This window comes from Musca autumnalis, unplaced genomic scaffold, assembly GCF_047663935.1.
Source record: "Musca autumnalis isolate F117 unplaced genomic scaffold, ASM4766393v1 scaffold_4, whole genome shotgun sequence".
NCBI lineage: Eukaryota > Metazoa > Arthropoda > Insecta > Diptera > Muscidae > Musca > Musca autumnalis.
Genome location: NW_027411977.1, coordinates 249,307,235 through 249,326,143, shown reverse-complemented (window position 1 = coordinate 249,326,143; position 18,909 = coordinate 249,307,235). Strand labels below are relative to the sequence as shown.

At 35.3% G+C, this 18,909-nt stretch overlaps 3 protein-coding genes across 13 annotated transcripts; 2 read left to right on the top strand and 1 right to left on the bottom strand.

The window, feature by feature from the left end:
* Nucleotides 1-1,683: 1,683 nt before the first annotated feature.
* On the top strand, nt 1,684-7,665 carry LOC141401225 (protein argonaute-2-like). 10 transcript variants are annotated; one of them, XM_073981236.1, is made up of 11 exons: nt 1,684-1,760; nt 3,372-3,453; nt 3,558-3,638; nt 3,740-4,684; nt 4,752-5,041; nt 5,092-5,180; nt 5,241-5,835; nt 5,895-6,266; nt 6,329-6,988; nt 7,055-7,422; nt 7,488-7,665. In XM_073981236.1, exons 2-11 carry the CDS (start codon nt 3,438-3,440, stop codon nt 7,579-7,581), a joined length of 3,510 nt encoding a protein of 1,169 aa, XP_073837337.1. In that variant the 5' UTR covers nt 1,684-1,760; nt 3,372-3,437; the 3' UTR covers nt 7,582-7,665. The 10 variants fall into 10 exon arrangements, with proteins under 10 accessions (XP_073837337.1, XP_073837338.1, XP_073837342.1 ...); XM_073981237.1 differs by having other exon boundaries at nt 1,721-1,760; nt 3,382-3,453; XM_073981241.1 differs by lacking the exon at nt 1,684-1,760 and adding an exon at nt 1,841-1,871 and having other exon boundaries at nt 3,440-3,453; nt 3,558-3,628; nt 3,757-4,684.
* Nucleotides 7,666-10,536: 2,871 nt separating this feature from the next.
* LOC141401229 (protein PBDC1) lies at nt 10,537-13,291 on the bottom strand. Of its 2 annotated transcripts, XM_073981303.1 has the most exons (5): nt 13,218-13,291; nt 12,920-12,955; nt 12,748-12,855; nt 10,944-11,149; nt 10,537-10,883 (listed from the first exon to the last, which is right to left on the bottom strand). In XM_073981303.1, exons 2-5 carry the CDS (start codon nt 12,932-12,934, stop codon nt 10,694-10,696), a joined length of 519 nt encoding a protein of 172 aa, XP_073837404.1. In that variant the 5' UTR covers nt 12,935-12,955; nt 13,218-13,291; the 3' UTR covers nt 10,537-10,693. The 2 variants fall into 2 exon arrangements, with proteins under 2 accessions (XP_073837404.1, XP_073837403.1); XM_073981302.1 differs by lacking the exon at nt 13,218-13,291 and having other exon boundaries at nt 12,920-13,077.
* Nucleotides 13,292-13,514: 223 nt separating this feature from the next.
* RpL26 (ribosomal protein L26) lies at nt 13,515-14,647 on the top strand. Its single transcript, XM_073987559.1, has 2 exons — nt 13,515-13,654; nt 14,005-14,647. The coding sequence occupies exon 2, from the start codon at nt 14,029-14,031 to the stop codon at nt 14,476-14,478; it is 450 nt and encodes a 149-aa protein (XP_073843660.1). The 5' UTR covers nt 13,515-13,654; nt 14,005-14,028; the 3' UTR covers nt 14,479-14,647.
* Nucleotides 14,648-18,909: the final 4,262 nt, after the last annotated feature.

Genomic DNA, 18,909 nt, shown 5'->3' with positions numbered 1-18,909 from the left:
TCTATGGTCACAAACGTCAAGTTGTTTTTTTGTTAATGTTTGTTTTATTTCATATTTTATTCAAATTCTAAAATTAATGAAATGTGTTAAAAATGATTGGAACGATATACATATTCAGTTTTCGAAATCGCCTTTAAACTTTAATAAAGATTTGTTTACTGGACAGGACAACAACTTTTATGCGGATCTACTAGAAATGTCCCTGCTACAAATCGTAACTGTTGGCGAATTCGAAGATAAGAAAAATATCAATAAAGTCAGCAGAATCTCTCGTTTTATGAAGTTAAAGATTGGATTTTGTTAATTATCAATCTGTAAATTTGAGTCCTTGTAAGAATACAGAACATTAGCAAGAAAAATAGAAAATGTCAAGAAAAGCAGCTTTCATGTTTCCACATCCTACATATGCGCACATGTATGTATGTATTTCTATTTACCAGAAACTCCGGAAGTGACAAGGAGACTTCTCTCACATCATTTTAATCGACGAGTCCTAATGGCTGTCTAGCGACACCACTTCACTGAAATACTTACTATTTTACGGCGGCAAGGACTACTTAAATCCTCAAAAGTACGCCAGAGAATGGAGAAAGTGAAATTCTTCTTATTGGAGGTTAAGATCACATTGTAATAATAAATCCGAACAAAAATATATTGAGGAGTTTAGCGAAAGATTCGCTTTTTTTCTTTTTTTATATTCAATGAGAAGTTACATTGCATTACATAGAAGTTAATATCGCGACATAACTTTGTTTACTTCGGAGACTTGTCTGATATCAATCAATTACCTCCTGAATGTACGTAATGTTTTCGTTATAGTACGTTTATATATAACCGGATTTAACAAACCCCTTGGTTTCAAATGCCAATTCCTTTGCGTATACGTCAAATAAATCCTCATTAAGAAGGTTAACCCTGCAAAAGGCTATAATAAAAACATGACCTTACATCCTTATGTTTCATAATATCCGCAATGTACAATCTGGTTGTTACTATATTTCGCTTTATTGTGTGTCCTTGTAAAAACTGGACTTCTCATATGGAGCCATTGAATTGAAATTGAATATCACATCCAGAATGTTTGTGCAAATGGAAAACAATTTTATTGCGAAAATAACAAGCCTAATTGTTTTTTTTTTTTTTGGAGAACAATGTCGCAGAATGGAAAATTCCTTTTTTGGGTTATTTTTTTTATTTTTAATAAAATATAACATTTTTGCTCGCTTTGGTTACTTTAATGTGGCCGCGGCCTTCATGGGCCAAATACATACGGCCCGTTGTGTTGCGCGTTGAAAACAACAACCACATGAAAAATGTGTGAGTGATGCGAAGTTTGTTCTTGAAGTTTTCATGTGGTTGTTGTAACGCGAAGCTCAACGCGCCGTATGTGCCGGGGCCTTCATTTTTTAATGAAATAGGCGTAGTTTCACCTCAACCTGAGTGTAATTTCAACTCAAAAAGGGTTGCCAATTTTCATGTGATTGTGTTAACCAAATCAGAAGATATGCATATATACAAGAGTCAGATATAAAAACAAATACAAATACGGTATTTATAGAAATTATGTAAGTTCAAATAATATACTTAATTATTATAGATTAATTTTAATATATGTACAAGCATAAACTCACAAAATATTAACATGATTACATGGTGGAAAATAACAGCATGACAACCCTGAACATCCGCTTATAAATATAAATACATCAAACTCACCACTGAAGCAAACACAAATACTCGACTAGTTCATCGATAAAGAAGTACGACGCATCGTTGAGAAAACAAAAACGAAATATCCAATTTTCAATCAATCAATTTTCTCTAAAATTAGAATTTTTCAGAGTTTTTATAAACAAGTTTACACCAACAATAGGAAAAAAAAGAAAGGAGTATTTTTTTTTAACTTCCATTTGCTGGGATTCAACTTGACGTACTAAAATAATTCACCATCCTACCACAAAAGCGCTCTTGGGGCGCCTATTCTTTCAAAAGTATGCAGGAACCTTTATGATTGTGCCATGAGCAGGGTTAACATTTTTTATTGTTGTTGGCATTATTCAATAATAAAGGTAGATGCATCGGTGAATTGTTCCGCTCATGATGAAATTATAAGGTGGCGTAACATGACATGTTATTTTGAATTAATTGTATGAAACCGTAAACAAACATTTGACATATTGAAGATTTTTTTTTATAGTAATGATTGCGAAAGAACGATTCGTCAAATATTGATATTAATTGAAAGGTACGGGAATTGAACAATTTTATGTGATAAGCGATTTTTTTTATTTATTTTGTAAAAATTCTAGGTGAAATGTATCTGCAAATCGGATGTTATTTCAGCCAAACTTGTTAAGTAGAAAATGCCATAAGTTAGGCTACAACATTTGCTATTTTTGGAACACTTTTCTAGCAACAATATTCTGGAGCCTAGCTAAAGTAATTTTCATTTTTTACTATATTTGCTACTTTTAACATATAGACAGTGAAGTTCTAAAGGCCTGCGTACATAAGCTGCCTCTCCTGCTTACCTTGACATCAATCCCACGGCAGCGGGTTCTTACGTACCGGATTGACCCGAAACCAAAAGTGTTTCGGCCAGCGGCTGCCAACCCAGCATTATATGCTGCTACAACAACAACAAAGCTGAACTAGTGATGGAAAGGCAACATAAAAAACCTTTTGGATGATGGAGCAAAATCAGATGCGCTTGGATTAAATTGTTCGTTATATATACTATATATATATTTACATATACATGAAACGAATTCGGGGACTCACACACTTTTTGATGAAATAGGGCGTAGATTCACCTTAACCTGAGTGTAATTTCAACTCAAAAAGGGTTGCCAATTTTCAGGTGATTGTGTTCACCAAATCAGAAGATATATATACAAGAGTCAGATATAAAAACAAATACAAATACGGTATTTATAGAAATTATGTAAGTTCAAATAATATATTTAATTATTACAGATTAATTTTAATATATGTACAAGCATAAACTCACAAAATATTAACATGATTACATGGTGGAAAATAACAGCATGACAACCCTGAACATCCGCTTATAAATGCTGTGTTCCAGAACCTGCAAGAAGCTACTATTTTTTACTACGATAACATTTTTTCCTTTATGTTATCGGAAAAAATAGTAAAAATTAGTAGATTCTTGCAGTACTGGAACAGACCAAAATATAAATACATCAAACTCACCACTGAAGCAAACACAAATACTCGACTACTTCATCGATAAAGAAGTACGACGCATCGTTGAGAAAACAAAAACGAAATATCCAATTTTCAATCAATCAATTTTCTCTAAAATTAGAATTTTTCAGAGTTTTTATAGTAAACAAGTCTAAAATTAGAATTTTTTAGAGTTTTTATAGTAAACAAGTCTAAAATTAGAATTTTTAAACAAGTTTACACCAGCAATGGGAAAAAAGAATAGTGAGTATTTTGATGCTTTTTGCCTTGAATTCGTTCATTTGGCTTGCATGATGAAATTCCCCAACTTTTGTGTCAAATTGTTTTGTTGTTGTTGTTGTTCGTAGAGTTTAAGCAGCAAGGTGAGGGGGATGGGAAGCCGCAACAACAAAATGCCCCTCAGACGTCTCGAGATGCAACCCAAGCAGGTACGATTACGGTTGCAAGTGTTTTAGCTTAGTTGGTTATTGCATGAAAAAAGTTGGTTATTGAATTATTCAAAATATTTGCACTTAATTTTTTTACACAGGCCAAAGTGGTAGTGGTGGCCAGCAACAGCAAGCAGGACAGGGACAACAACAAAGAGGACAGGCTGCTTCTGGTCCACAACAACCTGGGAAACAAGGTGGCCCGCAGCAACGTCCACAACAAGGTGGGCAGCAGGGTACAGCTCAAGGAGCATGGGGGGGTGGACAGCAGCAACGTGGGCCTGGTCCACAACAAGATGGACAGCAGCAACGTGGGCCTGGTCCACAACAAGGTGGTCAGGGACCTGCACAAGGAGCATGGGGGGCTGGACAGCAGCAACGTGGGCCTGGTCCGCAACAAGGTGGACAACAGCAACGTGGGCCCGGTCCACAACAAGGTGGTCAGGGACCTGCACAAGGAGCATGGGGGGCTGGACAGCAGCAACGTGGGCCTGGTCCGCAACAAGGTGGACAACAGCAACGTGGGCCCGGTCCACAACAAGGTGGTCAGGGACCTGCACAAGGAGCATGGAGTGGTGGACAACAGCAACGTGGGCCTGGTCCACAACAAGGTGGACAACAGCAACGTGGGCCCGGTCCACAACAAGGTGGTCAGGGACCTGCACAAGGAACATGGAGTGGTGGACAGCAGCAACGTGGGCCTGGTCCGCAACAAGGTGGACAGCAGCAACGTGGGCCTGGTCCGCAACAAGGTGGACAACAGCAACGAGGGCCCGGTCCACAAGCAGGTGGTCAGGGATCTGCACAAGGACAATGGGGACAGCAGCAACGTCCCCCACAACAAGGTGAACAATCGCAGCAGCAACGAGGTCCTGGTCCACAACAAGGTGGACAACAGCAACGTGGGCCTGGTCCGCAACAAGGTGGACAACAGCAACGTGGGCCTGGTCCGCAACAAGGTGGACAACAGCAACGTGGGCCTGGCCCACAACCAGGTGGACAACAGAGACTTCAACAATCATTCCAGAACTTGTCGGTCTCAGAAGGTATATCAAATTTCCATATAACTCCATTTCACAAGCGTTAACTCCATCATTACATAACTTCTTGTAGAAAACGTTTTACCAGTAAAACCTAAATCTTGTGCCGGCGTTGTTAGAGGTACCCTTGGCAGACCAGGGGCTGTTGAAGTAAACTATTTGCGTTTATTTTTGGATAAAATGCCCAATGAAGCATATCACTATGACGTTACAATAACACCAGACCGTCCAAAAAAATTCTTGCGTCCTGCATTTGAACAGTGTGTACGTGAAGCTTTCGGAGGTATAGAAGCGGCATATGATGGCAAAAAGAGTTGTTACACGCCAGTCCGTCTTCCAGGTCCAATCATATATACAGTCCAGGTAGGTAATTTCAAAGGTATGAATTCCGGAACTACAGGAATGTTTTACAGGTTCCAGACTCCGGAAATCGCATGAAAGAATTTAAAGTTGAAATAAAGGAAACAAATGATTGCGTCGTGGACCTTAATTCTCTTCGAACGTGAGTCGATGGAAACACATTAAGAAGTGTTGATTACTGTGATATTTCCTCTTTTTACAGATATCATAATGATAAAGTTTCCGACAAGCCGATGAGAGCCTTACAAGCTTTGGATGTAATATTGTCTGCTACTAACCATGAACGTGGCATACGTGTCGGCCGTTCCTTTTTTTGTAAACCCAGTAACCCATTTGACTTGGAAGACGGGTATGAGGCTTGGACTGGTTTGTTTCAGGCTGCAATTTTAGGAGAACAACCATTCCTTAATGTCGATATATCCCATAAATCATTTCCTCGAGAATGTACCCTTCTTGATTATTTGTACAATCAAAGAATCCCATTAGACCAACCTTTGGGAAATTATGAATATAGAGATGTGGAACGCTATCTAAGGGGAATTGATATTGTGTATAAACCACCAGCATCATTTGGAAGTTTTGACAAGAAATATAAAGTTTTAGGCATAGGAGATCCTGCATCGAGATTAAAATTCAAAAACGACGACGGTGCAGAGATGACTGTCGCTGCATATTTCGCATCGAAAGGATATCAGCTGAAGTATCCAAATTTGAATTGCTTGAAAGTAGGAAGTACTGTCCGTTCAATTTCTCTACCAATGGAATTGTGTTCCATTGCCGAAGGCCAAGCTTTGAATGTGAGTATACAATATGTTGATTATAAGTCTTTGTTTTTATCTGCCGTATATTTGTGCAGCGAAAAGACGAATCCAAACAAGTACAGAAGATGATTCGTTTCGCTGCAACATCGACCAATCGTCGTAAGGAAAAGATCATGGATATGTTGCAGTATTTTGAACACAATGCCAGCAGAATAGTCCAGTCATTTGGCATTCAAATTGGTTCAAGTTTTATTAAAGTACCAATTCGAATCTTACCAACTCCATTTATGGAGTACTTGAACGGCCAAACAGTCACGACAAATCGCGGTGCCTGGCGTATGGATAGACAAAAATTCTTGGATTGTTCTAAGCCACAAGGCGGATCAGGCCATAAATGGGGTATAATATACGAAGACAACCCAAGATCCAGACTGAGTTTTAAGGATTTGGACCAATTCAAGAACAAAGTAAGTACTGGCTGCACATAATTTAAAAAAGAAAGATTTGAGAAACTTTTGAAATTTGACAGGTTTTGACTACGTCCAAGGAGTTAAATATGAATCTTGAAAATAATGCAGAAATTAAGAAATATCAGAACATTCAGGCCACACTTAGAGAACTGGCAAATCAAAAATATGCCCTTGTTTTTGTAGTCCTTGGTAGGAATGCTTATGCGCAAATTAAGCAGAACGCTGAATTAGAAGTTGGAATCTTGACGCAGTGCATAAAGGAGGCCACCGTTTCCCGAGCTGGAAGAGATCCAACCGTTTTCTCAAATATTCTTTTGAAGGTAAACGGAAAACTTAATGGCACCAATCACAAAATATCGCTAGACCGAGATAACAACATGAAAAAGTTGATGACTCCCATTAGTAATGTCATGTATATGGGTGCAGATGTAACTCATCCCTCTCCCGATCAACGTCACATTCCAAGTGTTGTTGGAGTTACAGCTTCACACGATCCGTTCGGAGCATGTTACAACATGCAATACAGATTACAAACATCTACTCGAGAAGATATCGAAGATATGGAATCGATTGCGACCCGACACTTGCAGGTCTATTTCCAATATATGAAAAAGTTTCCGTCTCAGATCATTTACTACAGAGATGGCGTCTCTGATGGCCAATTTCCCATTATTACAAATGTTGAACTAAAGGCTATTAAAAGAGCCTGTGCTAAATTGGTAAGTATATATTTAGCGGAATCTCTAAATAAAATCTCTCGAATACATTTCCCCTTGTTTAAACAGAAATGCAATCCGAAACTGACCTGTGTGATCGTTGTTAAGCGGCATCACACAAGGTTTTTCCCTATGACAAGACCACGGGATGATCGTGATTTTAACAATGTTGATCCAGGCACAGTTGTCGACCAGCACATTACGCATCCGAATGAAGTTCAATTTTTCATGGTTTCCCATCAATCGATACAAGGAACAGCTAAGCCCACACGCTACAATGTTATTATGGACGAATCGAATTTCGATATAAATCTTTTGCAACAACTTACGTACAATTTGTGCCACTTATTTCCACGTTGTAATCGGGTTGTTTCATATCCGGCTCCTGCATATTTGGCTCATTTAGTAGCATTTCGTGGTCGTGTTTATTTGGAAGGGTAAGACACTGAGATTTATATTGAAGGGTTAACATTTGATTGTTATCCGTTTTACTTCATTTTAGCGCCAGAACTTTTGCAAAAGACTTGAAACGAGAATATGAGAAGCGTCTTATAAAGCCTGCTTTTATGGAATGTAATCCAATGTATTTCATCTAAGATTGATATTAATCACTTCATTGTTATCTTATACCTACTAACCCATTCATGAATAATACGAATAAAGCATATTTATCCCTTTGATACATAACGGTTTTATTTGTGGTGAGAATAACAAATTTCAAAAGGAAACATGACCTTCTTACAAGCAGAAGGACTTAATTGCGAGAAAAACAGTATCATATCTTTGTAACTAAATTTCATAAATATTTCAGGCATGTACAATTTTTCTACATTTAAGCGGATACGGAAGCGTCAATTGCTTTGTGTTGTTTAAACTTCGTGTGTTGTTTTTGCTGTAAAGCAGACCAACCAAATTTTGGTGTGTGCATTCGTCGAAATTCGACGACACATACAAGTGGAAGAGGTTTGAATTGTTTTCGCAGACACTTTCGTCGGAGTTGTATGAGGTTGCCAAGGAAAAACTTCTCATTGAACTTTTTTCTTTGCTTACCTTTATACTTCGAGCTGACGATTGATGTTTGGGTATAAAAAGTTTCTTGTTGAAGAATTTATTGAAAAATAACTTCGGTGGAGAATATCCACAAACAAGAAACAAGGGAACTGATGAGATCCAGTGGCGTGGATCGAAACTATAGTATTCCCTGCCTTACCCCTTGGCGAACAATGCCAAATCTTTTCCACTAATAAAATAGTTGTTTTAAAACATCAAAACAACAACAATGGGATTAAGCCAGACCATTTTGAAAAAAAAAAAAAACAAAATTGCAAACGATATCCCAATAAAAAAACGCCACAATACTTCAAATTCTTCGTCAAAATATTTCAGTTGCACACTCATACATTCTTCTTCGAAGTTACATTAAATGTATCAGAAATAAAAGTGATACATGCTTGCTCTTTACCTGCGTTAAAAACGCGTATTTTTGATGTTTTGAAACACGTAGCTTCGCAGTTGTTAAGTACATCGGCGTAAAGAAACATAATCAGGGTGATTATGAATAGGTGTGTTCGTTTACTCAACAATTTGTACAAGTCCAGTAACTTCTTGTAATCGACTAAGGTCTTTTGCATTGTACTGCAGAGTAAACGAACAACATCCAGTAGCAATTTGTACGAATTTTGACTAACCGAACACACATAATCTCCATAATCACCCTTATTACGGTTGGCGTAGTCGTAGACGTTGTCGTTTTCTCGTTTTAAATATATATAACATTTATTTATTTATTTTTTTTTTTTTTGATACGACAAATCGGTATTACCTATGGCGTAAAGCGACAAATGGGTATTTCGTAAACGACAGCATATAAAAATAGAAACAAATCAATTTCAAAAGATTTTTTGGCAATGATTATTAAAATATATTGGAAACTAACTATAATAAATACAAACTTTACTACACCTTTTTCAGATGTAATTCGAAACACTTTAGTTGTAATTCGTAACATTTCATTTGTAATTCGAGAATTATATTTGTAATTCGAATTATTCCATTTGTAATTCGAATTATTCTATTTGTAATTCGAATTATTCTATTTGTAATTCGAATTATTCCATTTGCAATTCGAATTATTCCATTTGAAATTCGAATTATTCCATTTGTAATTCGAATTGTTCCATTTGAAATTCGAATTACTCCATTTGTAATTCGAATTATTTTATTTGAAATTACACATGAAATCATTCGAATTACAAATGGAATAATTCGAATTACAAATGGAATAATTCGAATTTCAAAGGGAATAATTCGAATTACAAATGGAATAATACGAATTACAAATGGAATAATTCGAATTACAAACGGAATAATTCAAATTTCAAATGGAATAATTCGAATTAACAAACGAATTGTTTTACAATAAAAAAATATATATTTTTTAATTTTGTATCAGAAAAAAATTGTCGTTGTCGTAAATGTTAGGTGGTACCAAAAAATATCCCCACGACAACGACTACGCAAACGACCACAAAAACGTCTACGCCGAACATTTATTTTGATTGTAAAAACTGCAGCGTTAGTTGTTCTTCTGAATTAATAGTTTAAAAATGATCTACTAATAATTCTAATAATACTATTAATTTTTGTTAGCAAAAGAATTCTTTAAAAATTTTAAATTTTTTGCTTTTTTTTCAAAAAGGCCGTTTACATATAACCGTGTTAAACCAGTGGGTCTGGATTTCAAATGCCATTTCCATTGTGTATACTTCAAATTAATCCTCACAAAGAAGGTTAACCCTGCAAAAAACTATAATATAAACGCCGTAAAATACATACATAATATGTCCATATTACCAATTAGACGTGACGACACGTCAGTTTGCAATTGCGGATACGACAACGCCAACCGTAATAAGGATGAATGTAAACTCCTCGTGCATTTTGTCTTTCTGCCGTTTCAACTTAAAGGAAAAAGTGAGAAAACTCGCGGGGAGTTGATGAGGGTTATCATGAACGGCAATTCCCCTTGATTTTTTTTTACTTTCTTCAATTCATTCATGATAACCGCCGATATTCATATTTGGACTGAATACTTCGCTGATTTTCAGTCTTTTGTAAAGCAACTGACGATACGGAAGTCAGCCTTATTGTCTTCGACACGCCGTCCTAATTCGGTAATAAGAAGAAGGTTACATGTGATTAAGGGTTCGATTATGGATAGGAACCCAACTCCAGTTGCGTTGCCGACAGCAAATTTAATAACAGAAATTTCCGTTTCCGCATTGAAATTTCATACTTTTTACAATTAAATTTGTAGCTCAATGTTCAAAAACTAGTATTTAATGAATTTGACTATAATTTGTGTCATTTAACTTATTTTAATTGTATGATTTTCTCTTCTGGCAACGCAACTATAGTTGAGTTGCTATCCATAATCGACCCTTAAGTTAAAAAGAGTATGCGTTACACTCGTGAAATGGAAGAGATCTATTCTGGAATATTCGTGTGAAATAGTTATTTCATATGTAAAGGGTTTCTAACGAATAGTGTCGTTTTTTGTTCTGTTGAAAAAGATCCAAGCTTTTATTTTTTCTACATTCTACAAGTTTTACTTAAATAGTTATAAAAAATACATACAACACTACACTTCATAGTGTTTGTTGTAAAAATATCCTTATTACGAAGCTAACCTACTGTATGCCTTTCAAATTACTGGGAAACTTCCTGCTGTTGGTTTCCATTGTTTTCGTTTGGCAGCGATGACTTGGGAGCGGGTCGGAATTTGCGATATACCTCGTCGTTATAACCTTCGATATTGCGGGCAATTTCAATAGCCAAGAATTGAATCCGAACTACAAGTAGTGAATTTTCTGGAGAAAATTCCTTTGAAGCATCAGCCCTGCAAATAAAATTATGTGTTAAAAATAAATGCAATATAAAACCAAATATTCACACATACCGCATTAAAGTTCCATACGAATAATCTTCGAGCTTATTGAATTTCTCAGCGAAGTTACGCCAAGCAACCTTTGCCTCGGGAGACTTTAAAATTTCATCCGATAAGATGTCAACTTTTAAATCTGGAAAATCTTGGCGAAATGTTTGGTAAATCTGATCATCGTAGGGTGTAAGCCTGAGACATGAGGGATGAACACTAGTAATCAGCTGCAATAGAAATTTGTTTTAAAAATAATTCTATGTACAAAAGTCACACTCTTTTTGATATCTATAGTTTGTATAGAATTATTCATATTGGAGGTGAAAATGTTTCAGAATGAACAAGTGCAGGTGTCATAACAAAAATCGCAGTAGTTCGATTCCTCTGCCGCATTTTATGGTTAACGACAAAAAATCGGTAAAATTAAAACGCTAAATTATGAACGAAAAGTGTCAATAAAAGTTGACAAAATGGTTGCTGTCGGTAGTACCTAGCGCCAACTTTAGTTTGGACTTACCGACAAACTTTGTGAATACTATTACACGTTTTTTATTTAATCTTCGACGAAGTAGTCATGTGTCTGCCCATGTCATTCGTTTCCTAGGGTGCTCATTCGATATGTTTGTCAAATATCGTTGTGTGTTTCTTTTTTACAATCTTATTAAAAATGATATGCCTTTTGCCCTTAGAAGGATATTTACTTGTTTAAACTCTACTAGAAATCTTCAGATTTTTATTCCTAGGATTTGGAAAGATGTTTTTTTCTAGGTCTTTCTTAGTCAGAGTCGCTCGGTTTTGGAATTTTTTACCAATAGAACTACGTATTTTTCCAACACAAATAACTCTTTTCGTTTGAAAATCCTTAGATCAGTGATGGCCAAAAACACACATTTGCAGATTATAAATTGCGCTAGTGTAAGTGGAAACGTAAACAATGCGTTAACCGAACGAATGTGTTTACAGTGTACGTGTGTGTCGTATGCCCGCGGGCATAGGAAAGTTGTTGTTGGTGTCCATCACTGCCTTAGATACATGCAAAGGCCACTTGTACAATAATCCATTTATATTTATACAAGTCATATATAAGTCAGTCTTTGAAAAATCAGCACATGTTGAGTTACTACTCATTGGACTTTTTTTTTGTTATGGGTACTTTACACGATATGTTTTTTGCATATGAGTTGTCACTTCTCCCATATAAAATGTATATGCGAAGTGACAACTCATATGTAAAAAACATATCGTGTAAAGTACCCATTATTGTTTTTCGTCTTTAACTGTTTTTATGGCTGGGGAGGCGAAGAAATATATCTGCATTTAAATAATAATTAATTGTTATATATTAATGTATTTAAGTGAATTGAATTGAATTTATTATTTTATAACTCAGGTTTTTTTATCTTGATATACGTTTATTTGGAAATAAATAAATAAACTTCGTTAAATACCGATTTTTAATTTTACCAATTTTTGCCGGTAACAAAAAAATGCCTTAGAGAATCCCACTAGCGACTACATTATTCGTATAAATAGAATTTTTTGCTTTGTTTTAGGAAACAGTGTTTATATTGCCGAGCCTGTAAATTTCCTACCAAATCGATGGATATCATTTATATTGCTGATGCATTTAGTTGCATGCGAGGAACAATGCAATGGTGTGCAACTTGAAATATTTTGTCAAAATCTAAAAATTGCAAAGCAACTGACGTTTCGGAAGTTTAGCTCGATTGTAATTTCTTTGTTTATAGAATAATCAAACTAAAAACTATAGCTAAATTGTTTAAAATGTTTTCAAATTAATTTTGTATTCCATCATAATACCTACATTAAAGTGTACTTCGGCATGATCCATGGCCTTTACTGCCCACATCTCCTCCACCAGTCCATCGTTACCAAATTCTTCAGCCGGTCTTGACAATAAAGAAGCTCCATGCTGAAAACGAGTTATAAATAAGTTTATTATGATTTCGTAAATGTATTTTAGTTGAACTACGCACCATTAACTCAGCCATTATTTAATTTTTTTCTGAAACCTAAAATTTATAATTTTTATTAATTATCCACGTTCCACGTGAAAGTATAAAATTACAAAAGAAAGAAGAAGAAACAATGTTCAATGACTCGATAAAGATCAAAATCAAAACAAAAACCACGACTGCCAAACCTAGGAAACACTGACGTTTGTGATTTAAAGTTAATTTTTAAATTTATATAAACATAATAAAATAATTAGTATGTTACTTTTACGATAACAAAATCTATTGGTCTATATTTTCATTTATTTAATTTATTTACCAGCAAAATCATTTTTTTTACTTTTCCTGCTACCTTGATTTTCTTTGTTTTTTTGTATTTCGTTTTACTTTGACATTTGTACTGACAAATTTTTGTTATTCCTTCATCTTTGCCGTAAATAGATTACATTGAAGAGAAAAGTATTTTTATCTGTTCTTTGGCACTTTTAAAGCTACAAATCAAACAATTCCATCAAACGAACATTTTTTTACAGAAATATTGAAAACATTTCAGAAAATTCTTTTCATTTATTGAAAAACAAAATAAATCCAACCTAAATTACAACTCTGATACTTGCTTTCGTTCAGTTAAGAGTTGTATTTTACCAATGACATTTGTCAAACTTAACGAATTTCTTTGACAACTGGCCGCTGCTACTTCCGACAGCGCAACTGTCAATTTCTTTCTTTTTCGTATTTTTACGATAGTTGTTTGGTGTAAGTTTTCCCTGTGAATTTTTTAAATCAAAAAACATCGTGCCTTACGAAAAGAATTGAAATAAAAAACGTTTTAAAAAAAATAACCAATTAATTAAAGAATTAGAAAATATGAAAATTTCACGGAAAAGTGTTAATGAAAATGAGACAACACCAACTGCAACGATGCCGCCTAACAAAAAGAGATTGACTTGTTATGTTTTTTCCTTGTACGAAAATAAACAAAGTGCTAGATGGTGTAAAGATCCATCATTTTCACTAACGCTTACAATTTATGTTACACCTAATACAAAGTGATTTATTTGGTGAATAATATATTAATGTGTTCTTTTCTTTTTTGTACATTGCAGTGAACCCAACAAAGCACATCCAAAATGAAATTGAACAAGTTTGTGACCTCTTCCCGCAGAAAGAACCGCAAGCGCCATTTCCAGGCTCCCTCCCATATTCGCCGTCGCCTTATGTCGGCTCCCCTCTCCAAGGAATTGCGTCAAAAGTACAACGTTCGCTCCATGCCCATTCGCAAGGATGATGAAGTACAAGTTGTACGAGGCCACTTCAAGGGTAACCAAGTCGGCAAGGTTGTCCAAGCCTACCGTAAGAAGTTCGTCGTCTACATTGAAAAGATCCAACGTGAAAACGCCAATGGTACCAATGTTTACGTCGGCATCCATCCCTCCAAGTGCTTGATTGTCAAATTGAAATTGGACAAGGATCGTAAAGCTATCTTGGAACGTCGCGGCAAGGGACGTTTGGCTGCTTTGGGTAAGGACAAGGGCAAATACACTGAAGAAACCGCTGCCCAACCCATGGAAACTGCTTAAACCTGATTAGTTCATAGTTGTGCTGTGTAATAAACAACAACAAAATAACAAACAACCATCAACACAATTATCGGGAGGATGATGGCATATTGCGGTCAGTGACTGTTGAATGCCATCGATTTATTTTTTATTAAAATAAAAACCACAGGATTTCTTTAAAATAAAGAAAGCAACTGTTTTATAAAATTAAGAACACAACAAGCAATTATATTTTGTGGCGGGATAGTATTATGGAAGGAAACGAATGCACAGAGAGATGCTAAACGGTAAGCCTATCAATTGCAATTGGCTAATGTAGTGCATTGATGTAAAATCTCACATAATCACTTTGCTTTTATATGAAAGAATTTAGGGGGAAAATGGATTAAGGAGTTTTCTATATTAACCTTCATCATTAGATACAAACATTTGATGTTTTTTATATTAAGATTCAACTCTGGTACCAGAATTGCAGATATAATAACCGAGTCGAGTAGAAAAAGTAGGATTATAAAGTTTTCTTGGAAAGACTTTTGCTGGCTTAGCCGGCATTGGTTGCTTTTCCCCCTGGATACTCCGCATTACGATAAATTCACAGCCCTTACTTACATCAATCCCAAGCTCATCTGCTTTGGCATTTGTCTCCGTAAATTAGACGTATATACAATATTCGGCACAAATTGAATACTCTACCAGCTGGCGGATAAATCTGAAATGTTTACCACGGGTAGATCTTTACGTCCTGATTACAAAAATATAAAGTTTGTTGTGGGAAAGTACATACTTCCCGAGATATGGGTCTCTGAAGTTCCGAAAATTCCGTTGTTAAAGCAAGAAAAAAAATTTAAATTAAAAAAATGTTATTCCCGTGTCACAAATCTCCGGCCGAAGGCTGGCTAACTAGAAAAAACTTACAATTTAAAAAAAAAATTTCAGATTTTTTCCCCCAGCTGGAGTATTCAATTTGTTCCCAATATTCTTTTGGTATGAAATCAATTAGATCCAAAGGAATTGTATGTCAACGTTGATGGAGGGTATTCTACCGTTTGACTAGGGAGCATTTTTTCAACCATATTTTAACGGAGAAAGTTGAATGTAGTGGCTGGGTTTGAAACTTTTTCCACAGAAAGTTTTCAAAAATTAATTTTTTGTCGAAAATAGCAGGCCTTCGGCCGGGATTTAAGACTTTTTCCTATGGACAGATGCTAAAAAGGGCTAACGCGATCATATTTTTTAAATTATTTTTTGGGTCAAAAATCATGTGGGTTGTCGGAGCTATCGAAGCCTATATCTCGGGAATACGGACTTCCCAAACATAATAGATATATTATCGTAATCAACATTCCAAGATCTACCTGTGGACAAAATTTAAAAATTTTCTGAGCCCAGCCACTACATTCATCTTATGCCCGAATAATAATAATAAAAAAGTAATTTTACGTGCAAGTAGACAATTTTTATAGACGATTGGGACAAAATTGGTTGGGTATGAGCGTGGAAGGGAGAAATTCATTCTGATTTGTATATAGTAGCATATAGAAACTGTAAGGGGTAATCCAGTTGTGCATACCAAAAACTCGTTTTTCATAAATTATAAATTCTTTTCAAAGGAACTGAAATAGCACATCCATGATACAATTAGAAGGTAGAGCAACTGCCGTTTTTGGTAACATAAGATGTCAAAATTTGACATAAATTCAATGCAATTGACACATTATGTTACCATCAGCTGGGCTGATAATGCTACCTTCTTATTGTATCATGAGCACATCTTAGACTAGGCTTGGGTTTCCTTATGTGAAATAAATTAAATGCAATATTTGCATTGCAAGTGATGACAATCTAATGTGAAGTCAAATTCAATATGAGTGGCAACACTGAGATTGTCAAAAAAGAAACATGTAATTTTACTGCATTTTTTGAACACATTGCTTTACCTTATTTACTTTTTATAATCCGGTGAGTCAAGATGTGAGTTTTTAGATCTGTCAATTTTTTAAAAGAAAAAAAAAACAAGAATTTGGTTTTTAGGCTGCCCGACTTTAGGTAACCCCTTAAATCTGATGATTTCCAATTCATGCAATCCTTCCAGTTAAATGAATGTCTTTTTCATTTGACTTCATTACGCATGAAAACGATGCATATGGAAAGTTTCAAAGAATAGCTTAATACTATTTTTTGTACTTCAGATAATGACAATCCCATTTAGAACAGATAGATGGATGCTCGCAGTCCTGGAACCAACAAGTTTAACATACCTTTATAATAAGTAAAAAAGTATCAGTACCGTGTGTCAGTCAATGCGAATTGAGAATTTCATTTCATGACAGATCGAATACCGGCTATACAACCGAAATCCTATCGGAATATTCAAAATAGTGGCGACAAAATTATAGTGCTTTTGGGAACTTTTGTGCTGTTTATCTCAACGCTTGTGGACGTTCCGAATAAAGTTTTGAACTTTTGCTAAGGAGGTACCTGAAGGAATGGCCCGACATAGTCCTAACTTTGGAAACATTAAATTAAATCATGAACTTGTCCACGAAAACATTCTATTCATTTTATGAAAATTTCAAAAGAATCATCGAGCAATCCTTATGCTTTGAGAGAGAAATTTTGAAGTTTTGGTTGAAGGGATTCCCGATATAGTCCATATTCGAACTTGTTTTTAATTTGAGAGAAATATTACGATGTGCAACGTCAGTAAGACCTTCTGATAATTATCGTGCCCAACAGCTATTTTAGCTGGTTATTTTAGCTATTTAAATGTAAACGATTTCTGTTACAGGTTCAGAGTATATTCCTGTCGGCAAAGCCAACTGATACACAACGACAAATTTATTTAAAATTTCTGTCTTGGTATTGAAAACCTCTTAAAAGAATTGTTTCCTTGTCCGAGTTGCTAGATGCTGGAACTTTTTGCCTGTTGAACTACGAATCTTCTCACACTCTAACAATGCGTTTCGTTTGAAACTTATAAGGCATTTCTCTCGTAGAATTGTGAACTAGAACTTATTTGTGTATGTTTCAATGACTCTAATTTACATTATGATTTGATGGTAATGTTTCTGCCAATGGACCTTCATATTGTACATTTAATCGAGTAGCTTGAGGTAAATAAAGGCTGGGGAGCCAACAATAGGAACATGTTAAATTTATGATTTCAGGTTTATATGCTATGTAATATATTTTTTGGCCATGAAGGCTTTGATATTACTGAAGAATAAATAAATAAATAGGGAAGCTTTTTTATATGGGAATATTTTTTGAAATGATGAAAAGAAAAACTTTCGCAGGAAATTTTATTCCAATGTTCCGTCATTATTTCGCATCGAACTTTTTCAATAAGTTTCTTCTTTGTTAAATTCTGTTTTATTAATGGGCCGATTCCGTACAGCGAGGCGAGTCATGTCGCGTCGTCTATCGTCTCTGTGACAAAATTTAAAAAATGCACTACGTACAGCGATAGAAAATAATCGTCGATAACAAATTATTTTTTTTATTTTATTTTTATTCGTTAGTAAAAATGTACGGCGAAAGCTAATTTGTTGTCGCCGGAAAATGAACATTTCGGCGACAAAATTTGACGACGTCAGGTGATATTGCCATACGGAATCTAAAAATTGCATATGACAACGCGACACGACTCGCCTCGCTGTACGGAATCGGCCCATTAATAAAACTTCGATTGTTGTTTTCAAAATCTTTATTAGAATCTGCCTGTCTTATCTCATAAAAACTTCCTTGTACTGACGACACAGCTCACAACAATCGCCATGCCCATGTTGAATGTGAGCCATGTAAAGACTTTGATCTTGAGTCAGGTCGTAAATTCCTGCAGATGTTAGGGTATTATTTGAAGAACAACTGAAAATAACAGAAAATGATATGAAAATCCATAGGAATTTCGATGTTTTCCTAAATTGGCTCAAATGGTTTAAAAATTGGCTCAAATGGTTTTGTACTACAAAGACAATTACGATTTCAATACAAAGCAAAAAATCTTAAATACAAAGTAGTCCTCTTACCTTTTGCCCGGAAAATCTCTGGCATGACAAACTGGCTTTTGTTTACGTGGCCAATTGCAGACTGACAATTCATCATAAGGTTCGGCATTTATAATACAAGGTCTTTGATAGCAATGGGCTTTAATATTGCAATTATGTTTCATAGATTTCTGAGCCAATTGAAAGATTTCAATTCGTCATTTAGATTTCCAACATTGAATATTTTATCTTTAACAAAAAATTCGGCAGTCAGTTCAACTTTAGGTGCAATGATCGTGGATTTTTAAAAATATTTTTGGAGCACATACAAAGGCTCGTGGATTTTTAAAAATATTTTTGGAACACCTACAAAGGCTCGTGGATTTTTAAAAATGTTTTTGGAGCACCTAAAAAGGCTAGTGGATTTTTAAAAATATTTCTAGGAAACCTACAAAGGCTCGTGGAT